Source organism: Necator americanus, chromosome III, assembly GCF_031761385.1.
Source record: "Necator americanus strain Aroian chromosome III, whole genome shotgun sequence".
Classification (NCBI taxonomy): Eukaryota; Metazoa; Nematoda; class Chromadorea; order Rhabditida; family Ancylostomatidae; genus Necator; species Necator americanus.
The window spans coordinates 31,652,514-31,669,130 of record NC_087373.1 but is presented as its reverse complement, the minus strand read 5'-3'; the positions used below and the strand labels follow the sequence as shown (position 1 = coordinate 31,669,130).

General features: G+C 43.8%; 7 protein-coding genes across 10 annotated transcripts in view; 4 read left to right on the top strand and 3 right to left on the bottom strand.

Moving 5' to 3' along the window:
• Positions 1-1,590, top strand: RB195_011614 (uncharacterized protein; the record flags this gene model as incomplete). 3 transcript variants are annotated; one of them, XM_064193112.1, is made up of 3 exons in its annotated part: positions 1-667; positions 818-939; positions 1,117-1,590. In XM_064193112.1, 3 exons carry the CDS (start codon positions 1-3, stop codon positions 1,588-1,590), a joined length of 1,263 nt encoding a protein of 420 aa, XP_064050693.1. The 3 variants fall into 3 exon arrangements, with proteins under 3 accessions (XP_064050693.1, XP_064050695.1, XP_064050694.1); XM_064193110.1 differs by lacking the exon at positions 1-667 and having other exon boundaries at positions 850-939; XM_064193111.1 differs by lacking the exons at positions 818-939; positions 1,117-1,590 and having other exon boundaries at positions 1-762.
• Positions 1,591-1,850: 260 nt separating this feature from the next.
• On the top strand, positions 1,851-2,807 carry RB195_011613 (uncharacterized protein; the record flags this gene model as incomplete). The annotated part of the gene is made up of 1 exon (XM_064193109.1): positions 1,851-2,807. One exon carries the CDS (start codon positions 1,851-1,853, stop codon positions 2,805-2,807), a length of 957 nt encoding a protein of 318 aa, XP_064050692.1.
• An 871-nt stretch (positions 2,808-3,678) lies between these two features.
• Positions 3,679-5,195, top strand: RB195_011612 (uncharacterized protein; the record flags this gene model as incomplete). The annotated part of the gene is made up of 3 exons (XM_064193108.1): positions 3,679-3,723; positions 4,163-4,259; positions 5,032-5,195. 3 exons carry the CDS (start codon positions 3,679-3,681, stop codon positions 5,193-5,195), a joined length of 306 nt encoding a protein of 101 aa, XP_064050691.1.
• Positions 5,196-5,576: 381 nt separating this feature from the next.
• On the bottom strand, positions 5,577-6,674 carry RB195_011611 (uncharacterized protein; the record flags this gene model as incomplete). Its single annotated transcript, XM_064193107.1, has 1 exon — positions 5,577-6,674. The coding sequence occupies one exon, from the start codon at positions 6,672-6,674 to the stop codon at positions 5,577-5,579; it is 1,098 nt and encodes a 365-aa protein (XP_064050690.1).
• Positions 5,577-6,981, bottom strand: RB195_011610 (uncharacterized protein; the record flags this gene model as incomplete). Its single annotated transcript, XM_064193106.1, has 2 exons — positions 5,577-6,831; positions 6,893-6,981. 2 exons carry the CDS (start codon positions 6,979-6,981, stop codon positions 5,577-5,579), a joined length of 1,344 nt encoding a protein of 447 aa, XP_064050689.1.
• Positions 6,982-7,301: 320 nt separating this feature from the next.
• RB195_011609 (uncharacterized protein) lies at positions 7,302-7,833 on the bottom strand (the record flags this gene model as incomplete). Its single annotated transcript, XM_064193105.1, has 2 exons — positions 7,302-7,500; positions 7,676-7,833. 2 exons carry the CDS (start codon positions 7,831-7,833, stop codon positions 7,302-7,304), a joined length of 357 nt encoding a protein of 118 aa, XP_064050688.1.
• Positions 7,784-16,617, top strand: part of RB195_011608 (uncharacterized protein) — a gene marked incomplete at both ends in the record, with an annotated part of 30,468 nt that continues 21,634 nt past the window's right edge. Inside the window, 8 exons of one of the 2 annotated variants that reach the window (XM_064193103.1) lie at positions 7,784-7,808; positions 9,245-9,303; positions 9,389-9,518; positions 10,652-10,801; positions 12,160-12,243; positions 13,727-13,879; positions 13,934-14,097; positions 14,327-14,401. In XM_064193103.1, coding sequence (XP_064050687.1) covers positions 7,784-7,808; positions 9,245-9,303; positions 9,389-9,518; positions 10,652-10,801; positions 12,160-12,243; positions 13,727-13,879; positions 13,934-14,097; positions 14,327-14,401 — 840 coding nt within the window. Of the gene's footprint in view, positions 7,809-8,087; positions 8,195-8,894; positions 8,999-9,244; positions 9,304-9,388; positions 9,519-10,651; positions 10,802-12,159; positions 12,244-13,726; positions 13,880-13,933; positions 14,098-14,326; positions 14,402-16,617 lie in introns of those variants that run through there. The other variant, XM_064193104.1, reaches the window with a different exon arrangement.

Genomic DNA, 16,617 nt, shown 5'->3' with positions numbered 1-16,617 from the left:
ATGTGTTCTTCAGAAGCTAGGGCGTACCCCAAAAGCGAAGCGCATTGTCCTCGCCTGGACAATGTGGCGAATATGCGAGGGCTACCGGCTAGAGGACGGAGCCGGCCAAAGAAGCTACTCTGCTATCGCCAGCAACAGCCAGTGCGCTTGGTAACACTTAACTTTGGGACGCTTACTGGAGGAAGTCGTGAACTGGCAGATAGTCTCAGAAAACGCCGTGTTGACATATGTTGTGTACAGGAGACTCGCTGGAAAGGCTCCAAATCAAGGGAATTAGGCGATGGCTACAAGCTCATCTACCACGGCACATCAAATCGCAATGGCGTTGGTATCATATTGAACGAGTCGTTTAGAGACAGCGTCACAGCGGTGGATCGACTATCGGATCGCTTGATGGCTGTAAAAGTAGATACAGAAGAAGTGGAATTGCGAGTCGTCTCTGCTTATGCGCCACAGGCGGGCTGTAGTGAAGAAGAGAAGGCAAGCTTTTGGGAGGATCTGGAGCAGTACGTCCAATCCCTGGAAGGTGAAGAAGTGCTTCTAATCGGAGGAGACTTCAACGGACATGTCGGTTCTCAGAAAGACGGTTTCGAGAGTTGTCATGGTGGATATGGCTATGGAGCTCGTAACGATGACGGGTTGCGAATCCTGAAGTATGCTGTTGCAAGTGACTTGATCATTGCTAACACGCAGAATCGGAAAAGAAAATCGCATTTGATCACGTACACCAGCGGCGGCCGTCAAACACAAATAGATTTCTGAATGTTACGCCGACGAGATCGCCGACTTCTGCAGGATTCAAAAGTCATCCCTACAGACGATGTCGCTGCCCAACACCATCTACTCGTTATGGACTTGAAAATCTCCCGTCCAAGGAAGAGACATCGACGGACTGAAACACAGCGCATCAAATGGTGGAATCTGGAAGATCGAAAGAAGGTATTTTTCGCGTCCGTGGCTCCATCTACACTTCCCCATCCTACTTGTAGTGTGGAGGAAATGTGGTCGTCTACTTCTAGCGTTATACGTTTGACCGCGGAGAACACTCTGGGAAAGAAGACTCTAGGTAAGCCCAAGGTACAAAAGGCTACGTAGTTTTGGAACGAGGAGGTTCAGGCGGCAATTCGTGAGAAGAAGTCCAAGTATAAGCTCTGGTGGAGGACACGTCAGCCTGAAGATCGGGGTGCTTACCTAGCGGCGAAGAGGGAGGCTAAGAAGGCGGTCTCCAAGGCGAAGTCGGACCGCTACAAGGATGTGTACAACATGCTTGATACCAGAGTAGGCGAGCTGGCAGTGTATCGTTTAGTCAGAGCGCGTCATCGCTCAACGTTGGATATGGAGCACACCAAGATCGTTAAGGGAGTTGATGGAGCCGTTCTGCGCCGCTCTGATCAGATCCTGGAAAGTAGATACTACAATCACTTGTGTAACGAAGAGTTCTGTCATCCTCCCATCCCAACTGTTCCCAGCGTCGAGGGTGCTGTTCCACCAATTACTGCCGTCGAAGTGACCGTGCCTTTCTGGAAAGAGAAAGGAGACATTGCTGACTGCACTTCGTACAGGCCGTACGACTGCTGTGCCAAACGATGAAGGTTTTTGAGCGTGTCCTGGAAGCTCGTTTGAGGAAAATTGTCAGCTTTTCACTCAACCAGTGCGGCTTTGTGAAGGACTGCAGCACTATAGATGCTATCCATGGTGTTCGTATCCTCCTGGAGAAACATCGAGAGAAAAACCGCAGTATGCATCTTGCTTTTCTCTATCTCGAAAAAGCTTTCGACCGTGTCCCACATGAGCTGTTATGGATGTCCATGAGGTCGCATAGAGTACCAGAAGAATATCTGCGGTAGACGATGCTGCTTTATGCAAAGCCTACCAGCGTTGTACGATGTGCTGCTGGAACAAGCAAGCCATTCCCTGTACAAGTAGGGGTTCATCAGGGTTCATCCCTCCCACTCCTACTGTCCATACTGTGCATGGACACGATAACGAAGGAAATCCAGAAGCAGCATCCGTGGACTCTACTCTTTACCGACGATGTCATGCTCGCGTCGGAGTCTCGAGATGATCTTCAGAAACAAGTACAGTCTTGGAAGGATCGGCTGCAGCATTATGGATTGCGCCTCAGCAACTCAAAAACTGGGTACATGGAGTGCGGACCAAGGATAGAGGATGGTTCAATTCGTGTCGATGGCACCGAATTAAACAAGGTGAACTGTTTCAAGTACCTTGGATCCAAAGCGACTTGCACGAGCGAAATTGATCAAGAAGATCGGGCACGTGTTAATGCGGCATGGATGAAATGGAAAATGACAACAGGTGAACTGTGCGACAAGAAAGTCCCTGTTCGACTGAAGTCGAAGATTTACAGGACGGTTGTGCGTCCTGTAAATCTTCGACTTCACGGATGCGAGTGCTGGCCGACGACGAAAGCCTTGGAAAGAGTGTTGCACGCTATGGAAATGCGGATGTTGAGGTGGACGATAGGTGTAACGCTAAAAGAGAAAGTATCCAATGACGCTGTACGTTCCATCTTCGGCGTCGTCCCGATAACTGAGAAGATGAAGGAGGCGCAACTGAGATGGTTTGGTCACGTCTTGCGGCGAGAGGAACATTCTGTTGCCAAAACCGCTCTGAAGCTCGACGTTTCAGGATTGAGACCGCGTGGGAGGCCAAAGATTCGCTGGTTAGACCGTGTGAAGCTGGATATGATAGATGCGCGTTTGTGTACGACTGATGCAATGGATAGAACCAAATGGAAGACAAGAAGCAGAAAAGCGGACCCTGCAATAACGCGGGACAAACGCTAGGAAGAACAAGAAGAAGAAGAAGAAGTGAACGGATGATCTTCGTCATCTCACAAATCCCAGAAGGAGGAAGAGCCTTTACCAGTTCTACGCTCCATCATCTCTGCCAGCATTCTTATCTTTCACGTTGATACAAACCAAAATCTCCATCTCAGTCGATAGTTCTTTTTTTGCGGTGTATGCCAATCATTATATGTGCAGAAGTGTAGTGACAGACGGTGTATGCCGGTTTAACAGCGTTGAAATATTCCATGCAAATAGGCGCGGTTATTTCTCTGACTCTATTGGCAGTGTTGAGGACAAGTGAACACCTTTTCATCTTGCTGCTGTCCTACCTTAGCCCTGTTGTAGAATCTAACTTCTTTCTTGTCTTTGAAACTGAAAGACTTTTTTTGCAGCGTTCCGAGCATATTTAATGGAGGAGATAGCGTCATCCACTTTCTTTATGGCCCATGACCCAACTCCCATTTTCTGGACAAATCAGTTAATAAATAAATTCTAAAATAAACCAAGTGCACCGAGTGCAAGCGAGTGTTAGCTTATCTTCTGCTTACTGTTTTCAATTTCTTTTTCTAATTTTTTGCTCTTCCAACAACTCTAAAAGTTATCAATCGAGAGCTTAATCTGTGAGGAACGTATTTTGGGACTCAAATCAGTTGCGTTACTGTACTTCGCAGGTATATTTCTTTCAGTGTGCAATGAATAAAAGAGGATCATAAAAAACACTAGCGTTTTTCGTCTTGTTCTCCTTTTCTCAAATACAATAAGGTTATGCGAGAACAAAGATGATAAAGTTTTTGTATTTTCTTCTCTCCAACGCTTATTGAGAGCGATGCGAATATGAATGCTATTCTTTTATAAGGAACTGTTTTAGATGGGGAGCTATGAGCACACGAGCATAATACTAACTGTCGTAATGGTCCGTACCTTCTAGAAACTAAAAAAAGCTGACGTAAATGTGATGAGGATCAAAGATCAACATCAGAGAGATGAGGTTAAACGTAGTATGATGACACGCTTTATAGGCTCATTTCACCTGCTTCCCAAATATTTGACATAGTGAAGCTTTCCCTTTTCAAGAATCTCTTAATAGCTTTGCTCTTAATAACACCAATCTAAAAGTAGTATCTTTTGGGACCCCAAGTTCTTCTAATATTCTGGTCCCAGAGAAGAAGAAGAACTCAGAGCTGCAGAAACTTGAAACAACCTTGAAAGGGAAGCAAGTTTCACAGTTTGTGATCGCTAGCAGAGTTGACGAACAAAATGTCCTTCTTATAAGACCTATATTTTGGTTGCTTCTGAAGGATGTCGTTATGTTGTAAGTGGAACGAAAGAGAGTTGAAAGAATTTTTTTTTAGCTGAGCAATCAGAGGATTAAGACCAATTGTGAGCAAATACGTTCAGTGGAAATGATTGTCATTTTCTCGTATCTTCTTTCATCAACTCATGCAGCAGGTAGTTCATTAATTTTTCAAGGTAAAACTGGAAGTAACTTAGTTGTCCATATTAACCTAAACGCGTAGATTTACGTCCTATTAGAAATCTTACTAATGGCTCGCACAGATAGACAACCCTTGAACCAAATAGATCACATTTGCGCAATGTCACATATTTCTGTAAATTTTGAGTTAACATTTAACCACCACCGAATTAAGAAGGAAATAATAAGGCTCACCCGTAAATGTTTGTGAAGTATTCCAGTCTGCCTTCGCTCAACATCAACTCCTACGCACTTCGTGACACGAGAAGTATAAACGAAAGAAAAATGATATAAGAAGCGTATTTATGCTTTCTTGTTATGCCAATGAGGTTTAGGTGAAGCTTCATTGTTAGCCTGACGCTTCGACAAACTCGTCTTTATCAAAGGCCTGAAAATGGTTCGAGGTCTCTGATGCCACGCATATTCCATCAAACTCCTCCTCTCTCCTTCCCAAGCCTCAATATTGTTCCAAGCAGGCCACTCAAGACCTTGAAAAGGAAAACGAACTGAGCAGCCTCACCGACTGGCGGGGCTGATGAACCAACGCGTTCTTAAATATTGTCACCAAAGCGAATGATATCTATGCACTATGCAGTATCCTTAAGTACCGATGTCTGGGTAACGTTAAGGAACTGCATGTGCGTGCTGCATTGGTAATTGATAAACATTCATTCTTGTTATTCGTGGCTGGATCCTTGACGGAAATCCAGATTGCTTCCATTGCTTTCCTAGCAGAAATAATTTAAGATTCACCTTCACTCCCGTTGATCTTCGAACTGGTCGAGCGGGCACCAGTAATTCTTCCATTTGTCCCGGTCGCGTGCCAGAGTAGCCCAGTGGTTCCTCCTTTCGCGTGGGACACAAAGAGCATCATACTTTTCTTTGAAGGACATCGTGAAGAAACCATCTGACCATCGGGTCGGCGGTTTTCCTGTAGTGCGCCTAATATCGCGGGGAACCGAATCCCTCACGGTTCTGGTCCAATGGTTGTCGTTAAAGCGCATCACGTGTCCGACCCACCTTATTTTACTTTCCTTGGCAAACGCGGCGGCGTCTCTAATCTTCGATCGCTGACGTAGGAGAGAACTTCGAATCCCGTCCCTTACTTGCGTGAAACGGGATAACATCACTCTCTCAATCGCGCGTTCAATGACGCTCACCGCGTTTTCTTCCTGCTTGCGAAATGCCCAGATTTCCGAAGCACGGGTCAAAGCAGGAAGTACAGTGGTGTTGAAGAGGTGAGCACGGAGCCGGGTGTTCCTGGTCTTCTTCACTACATCCTCGATGCTCTTCTACGCTCCCCAAGCCGCTCGTCTCCTCCTGCCCAGCTCGGGGGTCAGGTCGTTCATCATGTTCAGTTCCCGACCCAGATAAACGTAGCTGGTGTATTCGGATATGTTCGTTCCGTTGAGCGTGAATGGGGCATCCGAGTCCCATCCGTTCCGCATGAACATCATCTTTTGTAGATTCAGCTGATGACCGATGCATCCACATGTTTCGTCGAATTCGGTCAGCATTCGTTCCGCTTGGCTGATGCTAGGTGTTTTCAGTACGATTTCATCAGCGAAGCGCAAATGGTGTAGCTGCCGACCGTCGACCTTCACTCCCATGTCGTCCCATTCCAACTTTCGCATTGCGTTCTCGAGGGTGGCTGTGAATATTTTGGGTGAGATTGTATCACCCTGTCGGACCCCACTCTTCACGTCAATGATGATATTCTTGTAGAATGGCGAAATTCCGGTCGTGAAGTTACGGTACAACTTTCGAAGTACCTTTATGTACTGAGTAGGAACGCCTTGGTTGTCCAAGGCTTCCACGACCGCTTCCGTCTCAACTGAGTCGAAGGCCTTCTTCAAGTCGATGAAGTTGATGAGACAAAGCGACATCTTGTACTCTCGTGATACCTCGATGAGTTTCGAAACAGTGTAAACGTGGTCAATCGTGCTGAATCCTTTTCGAAACCTTGCTTGCTCGCATGGCTGTCCTTCATCCAAGACTTTTTCAATCTTATTAAGGATCACTCTTGTAAAGAGCTTGTAGATGACGGACACTAAGCAGATTGGGCGATAGTTGCCAATGTCATGTGGATCTCCCTTTTTATACAGCAACACGGTATTGCTGGTCTTCCACTGTTTAGGAACCTTGCATTCCGACAGGTAACGTGTAAAGAGCCTCACCAGGGTGTTGATAAACAATGGCGGAAGGTTCTTCAGTTGTTCTGCTCTTATTCTGTCGGGTGCCGTACGATTTCTTACCGACATGATAGCATGTCGCATTTCGGACGGGAGAACCTCTGTAATGATATGTCCGTCTTCCCTCAGATGGTGAGAAGGCAAGTGGACATGGCTGTCGAAGAGATCGGAGTAGAAGACGTAGATGATTTTCACCATCCCCCTTCTCGATGCAATGGTTGTTCCCTTCGGGTTCCGGAGAGCAGTCATCCTTGTCTTGCGACTGGCGAAGTCTCGATGGATGCTTTTCCCCGCCTCTGCAGCTTCAGCCAGTACTTCTGCTCTTCTCTCTTTAAGGTCTTCCTTTATCGCCTCTCTGCAAAGCCTTGCGAGCTCGGACGTGAGTTCTTGGTTCCCTGCGGCTCGTGCTGCTCCACGCTGGCGCACCACGATAGGCGTCTCTTGGTGGTTTTAGAACTCTCAGTCTTCTTCGCGTAGTCGTGAAGGTGTTCAACGAGCCGGTCATATTCCTCGTCGATGTTGTCTATTGCAGAATCTTCCCAAAAGACGGCTAACGTAGCGAAGAAATCCCAGTTGATGATAGTTCTGGGATTTCTCCCTCTGAACTTGGCGGCTTTCTCTGCTCTCCTTGTAAAGGAAAATCTTCCCTGGAGGAGGCGATGGTCCGATCCCGTATAGAACTTTGGTACAACAGCGACGTCCGTCAGGCAGAACCTTTTATTGACGATGACGTGGTCTATTTCATTACGATACCCTCCACCGGGTGACTCTCACGTCCAGCGTAGAGAGGAGAGCTTCTGGAATTGCGAGTTCCCATGGATGGTCTTAGTCGTCATGATGAGCTCGGAGAGCCTCTCCCCCTGGTCGTTCCATTGTAGGCCGTGGGTCCCGATGTGAAGTTCCTCCAGAGTTCTTCTTGGGCCAACCATAATTGGCGTTGAAATCGGCAATTATGACCTTGTAGAAGGCATGATCTTCTCGGTAGAACTTCTCCAGGTCCATATAGAAAGCTTCTTCATTGTAGCTTGATGTCGGAGCGTAAACGACGAAGATAGTCAAAGCTAGTGTTGGATCTTCTCATCCGCAGACGTCCGATTCGGGTCGTAGGTTGTTCGAAAGAGTCGATGTTCTTTGCCATACTCGTGTTGACGAGGACGCCAACTCCACCAACACCTCTACTGTCGCATGTTCAGAAGAACACTTCTTCTCCAGTTTCATAAACGGCGTTGAGAGGGTGACGTCGTCTCGTCTCGATGAGTCCGATAACGTCGTACTTGATCTTCTTAGCTTGCATCATCAGATCTTCGATGGCCGCTTCTGATGCAACCGTACGTGCGTTATAAGTACAGATCGTCATCTTAGTCCTTCTCCATTTTGGTAGCCTATATGGCTCCTGCAACCCCGTCCTTTCTGGCGCTACCATACCAGCTTTCCTCCGGAATCAGGAGGCTCTGGCTAGTTGCAAGCTTATAGTCCCATGAGTTTTTGGGAGAACTTCCGTTTGACGAAAGGATACCTGACTCGTGGAGACACACCATCATAATGCCCCTCCACAAGAAGTTATATGTCAGGGAATCTAGGAATTACCGAAGAATATCATAGCTGCGCGCAATGTATAAGGTTGTAGGGTGGACCATCCTGAATCGACTAATCCGACATCGAAGAGACCACCTGCGAGCAAGCGGCTTTCGCCCTGGTCGATCGGGGATTGATCAGGTGTTCATTGTGGGAGAGTGAATGAGATGTGGCAGAGGTATTCGAAGCCTCTGCAGCCAGCTTTTTTAGACTTGGGAGCTAATTTCGACTCTCGTCACAGGAATCGCCTTCCCAATGCACTTTGCGGCAATGGAATTGCACGATGATTCCTACGTCTAGTAAAGGACATACTAGAAGAACGACTGCTGCGGTCCGAACACCAGCTAGATGTTCTACACCGTTCGAAACAGAAACTGGAGTGAGAAAAGAGGCCGTGGAGAGATTCTTTCTGTTCACCTTTGCCGTCGATGAAATAATGCGAAGAGCAGTTGAGCGGTGTCCCGCCGATGTCATTTCAGGGCAGTCTGCACGTCCCTTGGCGGATCTCGAGTAGACGATGTAGTGACATTCGCTTCGATCAGCGAGAAGTTACAACATGTTGTTTGCGTTGTATCAAAATTAGTAGAAGCCTGCAGCCTGCAACCTGTTAGATGCATGCAGATGAGGGTCTCCTAGAGGCCCTCAGCAGGAATCAGGGTGGACGGACAATCTATTCGACTCGCCGATGAGTTCTATAATTTGGCCTGTATGATAGAAAACGACGGCAGAGAGATATCCAGCTAAGATGGGCTCAATCTAATACGGCATTCAACTCATTGATCAAGTACTTGTGATCGACCTCCATCGCCAACGAAGTCAAGTCACAAGTGTACCCATCTGCAGTTTCCCTTATCATGATGTATCGATCGGAGACTTGGGCATCGTCGTCATCGGTGATGGAGAAGCTCGACTGCATGGAAAGGAAGCTGTTTGGCTACTTTTAAACAGTGGTGTGGCATAAAACTTTACACGGAAGTGGATGTGGTGTACCGGCAGATGCCGCGAAAAACCTTAACATCTTGCCCGGTCTTCTCGGTAAAGGAAGACCTGAGTACACTAGGCGTTGGCAAGCAGTTCACTCGAGACGTGAAATTCCCCCGCTTATGGAATAGCGATGGATAGATTAAATGCGCTGGAATGAATGAGTTTCTAGAGGAAATAGGATATTTTTATTTTAAACATTGCTATTTCAGTGGGAACTTTTGAAGCACTCTGCGCCTACCCATTTTTCTATGGCACCGGAAAACTGCAGGTATTTTAAGTACAACGAAAATATTTTAATTGCACTTTTACATTCTTGTTCTTTTTGTAATTACAAAACTATTAATGTTTGCTAGGGAATGGAATGCGAAGTGTCATATCTGATGGATACTTTCGAGAGTACAAAGGCGTACGATCTATGTGCCACTCTTTCTCCTTTCGAAGTCAAATCCTACAAGTTTGGTTATCCAACCACGTGCCTTTACGGTAAATACAAGCTAATCATTTCGTTCGATTTCAACGAGAAATCTACATTAGTAATAAGTTCAAAGGACATTTCCTTTCTTGACTCATTTTCCATCATTAATCCCTTCAGTGACAAAAAACCGATTGATTCGTCAACTAATCAAAATTCACACATTTTTTCTTCCTCCCCATTTTGCGTTAGCGTTACGTCAATGTACAACACAAGGCAGCGATCATCTGCTTTTGCAAGCCTGTGCCCTAGAAAATAGGTTTATTATCTTGACGGGGGGAACATGAAGATGATACAGAAGATTACAAGAGCTTGTGACTTTTTGACACTACTTAAATCAAAATGAAAAAAGAAACAGATACGTAGACTGAGGACACCAAAAGGGGCTGTACATGACATAGCCTTGAAGGTCCGCAATCGAATTGAAACGAATTTGAAAGAAATTCACATTCAAGATCAACTCTTCGTGAGGGTCTCTGTTGCACAGTGAATCGTCGACGAAGGCGGAGAGACCGTCTAGATTTCATGTTCGACATTTTTGCAAAAGGTTGACTGGAATCAAGTGCAAGTTAACTTATCCCTAGCTTCTGGGGCGGGTGTGGTGTAGCGGTTAGAGGTTCCGCTTCCTGCACGATCGATCGGAGGTTCGAATCCGCCCTAGTGCTCACCAAGCCTTTCTTCCCTCCGGGGTCGATAAATTGGTACCAGACTTGTCGGGGAGGATGAAAACACTGGCTTGACACATGGGCTAGCCACCGCAAGTCATTGTATAGGCCAGATACACGTTCCTAAACCTCAAACGATTCTGAATTGAAGTGAACGTGGGGGCGCATTCCAAGCGGATTGATTAAAGCCAGAAACTTTATCCTAGAAGCTACCCTTAAACCCAAACAAAACAACCCACGAAAGTTAACATTTTGAAAGTATGTCGCTCAGCATCAGGGTTTCACATCTATGCTACGTGTCTGCGCAGAAATCCGTTAGAACTCCATTGAAATTCTGCTGATTTTCTCTATATCCCAGGAAAAAAAATCATCCTAAATTCACGTTTACAAAAGCATTAAAGCAGGATTCTAGCTTTCACCTGTCTAATTAGAACTTCTCCTCTTTAGTCTTGCTCGTTAAGTAAATTGCGAAGTTTCAGTCAAAACACACAACTGTGAGGACAACGAATTAGCATTGTATGGCAAATGTTTGGTAGTTAAAAGCTACAGTGAGTTTTCCCCGGATGAGTGTGGTGGCTCATATAAAGTACACAGTATTGAACATCGTGAAGAGCTGAAATGGGTCACCGGTATGTCTTGTAAAGTTGTTTTCGTCTATAAATGTACATTTTTAAAGCTCAAATCTAATTATTTCACTTGTATTTGCAAAAATAGAGCAACAGTAGCAAATAGAAGGGAGATTTTGCCTTCCTCCCACACGTGTTGGAAAAGTCACGTAGTAGCTGGTAGGATCGTATACTATGAGTTATACTATGCCTGTAGTGTAAAGGGAAATTCACAAGATCCGTGTAAAGGAAGTAACACTACTGTAGATTTCTTCGAACTCAGAGGGATTTTGACCTGGTGTGGAATCCAGAGCGGAAGCGTACAGTTCAGCTGGTAAATTGCGGAACTTAGCGAGGTACCGCTCACGTTTTCTCAACCGTCGTAAAAAAAACGGCGTGGGAACAGTTTTATTTTCTTCAATGTACGTAAAAACGCACCTCGGAAAAAAAACGACATGTTCCACGTTGTTTTTTTACTACACTGCTTTCTTACAGCAGTTTGAGAAGATGAGCAGACCCACGCTTTTTGCGGAATCAACTGTCCAAACTCCACGCTTTCGTTATAGGTTCCGCACCACGTTGAAATCCTGATACGCTTCCATTAAAACGAAACGCCAATTTCTCACTCAGTCTGATGGAAATTTCCACGCATACTCATAAATCGAATGTCTTAAACTATATGTAATTAAGTGCGTGTCACTGTAAAGGTTGCTCTGGACTTCGCCACGATTTATTGAATCCGCTGTAGCGAGCGGTGATGAAAGGTGAGGAAAAGAGAATAACCTATAGAACATTTTAATGATTATGTCATTCATTTCACTCCGTAGACAATCGAACAGGGCCTGGTCCTTGGATGTAGTCACTGTCGCTTGGGAGCATGAATATATGTAAAAACCATAGAGATTCTAGACCATAGAGAGAGACCATAGAGAGAACTATAGAGTCCATAGATTCTTTTTAGCGATAGTATCGATTTTATTACTTTTATCATTTCGCTGCAGATCCATCTCTTACACTCCATACAATAAACATGTCACAGAGAATTTGAGAACAACGGATATCGACATTGATATTGCGTCGTAGATAATGACTTGCGAAAACTTTTGATATTGGTTCTCATCAAATTTTTCTACAGACACTGTGGGACTTTGTCAGCTGTGCTTTTCACATGCACTGATCACATTTTTACTTGTTTCAATGAACTTTCGATCGTTTTGAACTTTTAGAGATAACTTTTTTTTTTCGGTGATCTGGGTCTTAATCGTTTTGTACCCATGCGTTGCTTTCTCAAATTGTTTTTAATATTATCTCACAATCACTGTCAAACTTGTAAATGCATTTTTTCTGATTCGAAGCGACAATTTGCAGTGACTATCTTGCAGTGTTGTTAGAATTGACTGTCGCAGATGTGTGGATTTCTAACAAGGGTGGATCAGCAAAGTGGCTTAACCCAAGGTTCGGTGAAGGTGAGTAGCGATGACGTCCTATATTGTTCTTCTATAATACCTTGAAGGATTACAAGCAATGAGATACACCATCATATAATACAAGGCATCACCCCACGAATCTGAGGTGGTACGGATTTCAGGTGAATTATTCTTATAAGGGATAGTAGATGATGAAGAGGGGGTGATTCCGTCTATTTCTTCCTAATTGCCGTAAAAAAACGGCCCGGAAGATGCGGCGTGCGCAAGGCTGGCGCGCTCCAGTCAAACTTCTTGCAGAAAATAGTGCGCCAGAACTCCTGAAGCCGTATCTTCCGGGCCGTTTTTTTACGGCAATTAGGAAGAAATGGACGGAATCACCCCCTCTCGTTAATCTAATAGCCCGTATACAGAAACAGAAATACTCCACCTGAAATCCGTACCACCTCAGATTCGTGGAGTGATGCCTTTAAGTACAGTTCGTTCTAGTACACATTTCTCTTACTAGTCAAATTTCATGATGCTGTCTGTACTTCTGTAAGCACATTCCCACCGTGTGTTGAATGTGAGCCCCTGAACACAGAGACAGAAAAACACTTACCCCTTTCTCTAAATACTTTATTTCTCAAAGTTTGAGATACCGTCCATAATGAATTGCACGAGAGCGCGATTGAAGAGGAATTCCCCTTCTGCATTTAATCTCATATTTTCTTGTGTTTCGGACAGATTCGAACATAAATAGCTATGAAATGGTACTTTACGGGGCTAAAGTTGATTCGTTTAGTCTCCGGTAACGAAATAGTAGGATGTTTGCTAGACAATATCTTCTTTTCAGTGAAAATCCTTCTAAATAAGAGAAGATTAGAATCCAATAGTGAGAGGACAAAAGAACATTCGGAAACATATTCAGTCTCGACTGCACATCTATACTCCCATGACATCGCTACAATTTAGAAACATTTGCTAGAACTCCCAGATGACCTCTTCTTCTCTTTCTATGCAGTTGAAAGAAAATGATGGTTAGCATAAAACGACGTAAACACCACGCTCATACAAACAGAAGAATACTCCCGCCTCACAGCTCCTCAGAGCATTCTGCTGGCGGCGCACCAGTTCGATGCCACTAAAGCCGTTTCGCTGGTTTCTATCCTGGGGCCCGACTCCCCAAAATAATCCCAAAAAGGTTTCATACAACACCAAACATGACTGTGAATGTTATTTCTATTGGTCAGCAAGGCATTTCCATTGTTTTTCAAAAAAGAGAACATCTAGTGGTTCTATCAAATCCTTGCAAATTGTAAAGATATCATGGAAATATACATAGATATGCAGCCAAGACTGAGTATGTTTCCAGATGTAGTTTTCTTTACACCCCTCACTATGGGTAATATTCTAGAGCTGAGAACTTATGGACATACTGTTGCATGTTGACCCTGACTCCTTATAGTTATTAAGAAATCGATAAGGTTGAACAAATGGAAATCACCGGGGGCACTATCAGAATTTGCGGTCTGTCAATATTCAGGCACGAACGAAAGAAATGTTGGTGATATGAATATAGCTTTACGTATAAAAGGTGACTCATTTGGATCCTATTTGAGAGGAACTGCCTTTTACGAGAAACCGTCCAAAAAACTTCCTCACCTGTGCTCAAGAGCAGCAATGGCGTTTGAAACAAGTTGGTCACGTTGAATCATGTGTTTTGAAATAATTCTAAGTTAAAATATTGCAGCTATTCGTGACACCTTCAATATAATCAGTAATTTGGGGATTCAAAGCGAAATGGGCAGGGACAGAAGTGGAGCAATGCGCCCGTTTTCTTTCGTTCCTCTGATGATACCTATTAGAGGGACCAAATTCGATCCCCATTTGCGAGAACTTCATGAAGCTTGCCAAGTATGCTATTTTTACTCTTTTAAATTTCCTCTGTTTGAAAATAGCATTTGTTTTCGTTTCTGATTTTTCGGCATAAAAGAGGTTTTAATAAAAGTACCCAGAAGAATCTCTTTCTTATTCGTTCTTTTCCTAGCCTGTTTTGAGCTATTAAAATTACGTAGTAATTAGTAGTATGTGAATCTGTTAGAAAATTGCGGAAGTAAAATGTATTAAAGATTCTCTCCTTAAGCTTCTCCCGAATGGTTATGCTGCTTCCCTCTATGATTATTATACAAAGGAAGAATTCAAAAAAGTCCGGGCTAAAGTGAGCAGCAATCTTTTTTCCTCTTTTTTCCTTTCCTCTGGTATCTTTCTCAATGATTTAGATATAACAGAACAGAGTTCTTTCGTAATTTTGAGAAAAATTAGACGTTTTTAATGGCTGCCTTGCATTCGCTCAACTTCTTCTGACACCTGACCATCGAGCTGAGATAACGGATTTAATTCTTCTTAGTTGGTTTATTGAAGCAGTTGATTTGCACTCCGACACTTCTCTTCCATAGTAAAAAGCCTTGAAGAATGGCAATATTGAAGTTTTAGACGTCACAAGAAGAGAATGGGTTTGCAGAAACGTGTTTGTCAGAAAGGATTCAAAACACCCTTCTTGACATTCTCTTCGTGAAATGGTTCAGAAACTGTAAATAATGCATTTTGAAGAAATGAAACTCCGCTCCTTGTAAATCATCGGATTTAATGTCACTAGTAAGAAACGTTCCACTGCAAGCAAAAGGAAACTCTCATATTTTCTGGACAAGAGATGAAAGGAGCAACTCCATTTCCAAATGTTCTATGCCAGCCGTACTTTACGACAATTCTTTCTTTCTTAGTGGCAATCACTTATTTTTACTTATTTTGCGTACACGTCACAATTATAATAATCCGCAGCACCAAAATAATTCTGTCACGCGAGTGCGTGAATATATCGCACTCAGTGTAGGAGGTTTTGTTGTTCGAATCTCTGTCCGCCTGATATGCTCGCTAATAAAATGTGTGATATAAAAGGAAGCTGTGAAGGGTGGTAATCAGTAGAAGTGATGTAGTATGAACCACATAAATTGTTGACTGCTGCAGGTGCAAAGAGGTGACTTCATGCAAAAAAAGTCTCGTAATTCTGTTCCGCCTATTTACTGTATGATTACTTTTTCTTCTTATTATTCGACGAGTCTGAACGTCCGGCTAGCGCCGGACTTGAAACTTTCTCTGATGTTCGCTTCGCCACTAATCAATGGAAATTAATAGTAGTGGCACTTTCTGTAAAATTAGGAATGTGTTTTCGTAACAACGCTTTCTTCTTCTTTTCAAAACAAAGTTAGGCGAAACAGTTCGTAGTATTATTTCTAAGCACGTCAGTTCTACACTTAGAGAAAATCCAAACTTCAGTTTTATACACGCATTTGATACGAATATAATATAGAAACAATTTGAGAGTATTACTGATTCCTCTTGTTTTCCTCAACAGTTGTAACAGAATAATGCTTTAACATAAAATTGCGTGAACGACATCATCGTACTGATAAAGATAATGCTCCACATCGGATCATGTAAACTGTTCGCTACTAATTAGCTGGTTTCAGCTAAATAGCTAGTTTCAGCTAGTTTCATTCGGGTTTCCAACTTTTGAGGATGGCATGTTACCAACTATTAAGAGTAGTGGCATGTTCTGTGAAATTAGATTTGAATATTTCTAACAACACTTTCTTCTTCCTTTTTATTATAAATAGAGGCAAAAGATTTCCTAGTTTTCTTTCTAAATGCCTGAGTTCTACATTTGAAGAATATTCAACCATCAGCTTCAATCACTTCTTCGATTGCAGTGTAATATAGAAACAATTCGAGAACGTTACTCTGAGTAACAGTTTTCCTCCTGATTTCAACCAACAGTTATCACAGAATAACGTTCTAACAAGAGACAAGCGCACACAAAAAAAGACACACGTAAACAACATCGTCGTAGTGATAAAGATAACGTTTTAGGTGAGATCATGTAAACTGTTAGCTACGCATTTACGCAGAAGTTTGCATGAGTGTTTCCAATTTCTGGAGAGGGCATGCTACCAACTTGAGTCAAACATGCAGGGAAACAGATACACGTAGAAGTCATAGAGGTGTTTCACAACACATGGAGTGGCCATAGATATGAAACGGTTGCAACGGATCATTTACTTTTTGCGACATCCACCCGAAGTTATTGCGCCAAAGTACTGTACTTTGACACAACAATTCCACTGTTGGACTCGTTTCACCCCATTTCACAACCATCTGACCACCAATCCGACGTCGTGGGACCCGTCGCACCCCATTTTACTGCTCTACAACGCTGCGGCGCAAATTCGACGCCGGTAGACCCGTCGCACACACACACACACACCACAGAGACACACACAGTTAGACATACACACCCAGAGACGCACACACAGAGTTAGACATACACAGAGAGACACATACACAGTTAGACTACACCACAGACAAACACACAGAGGT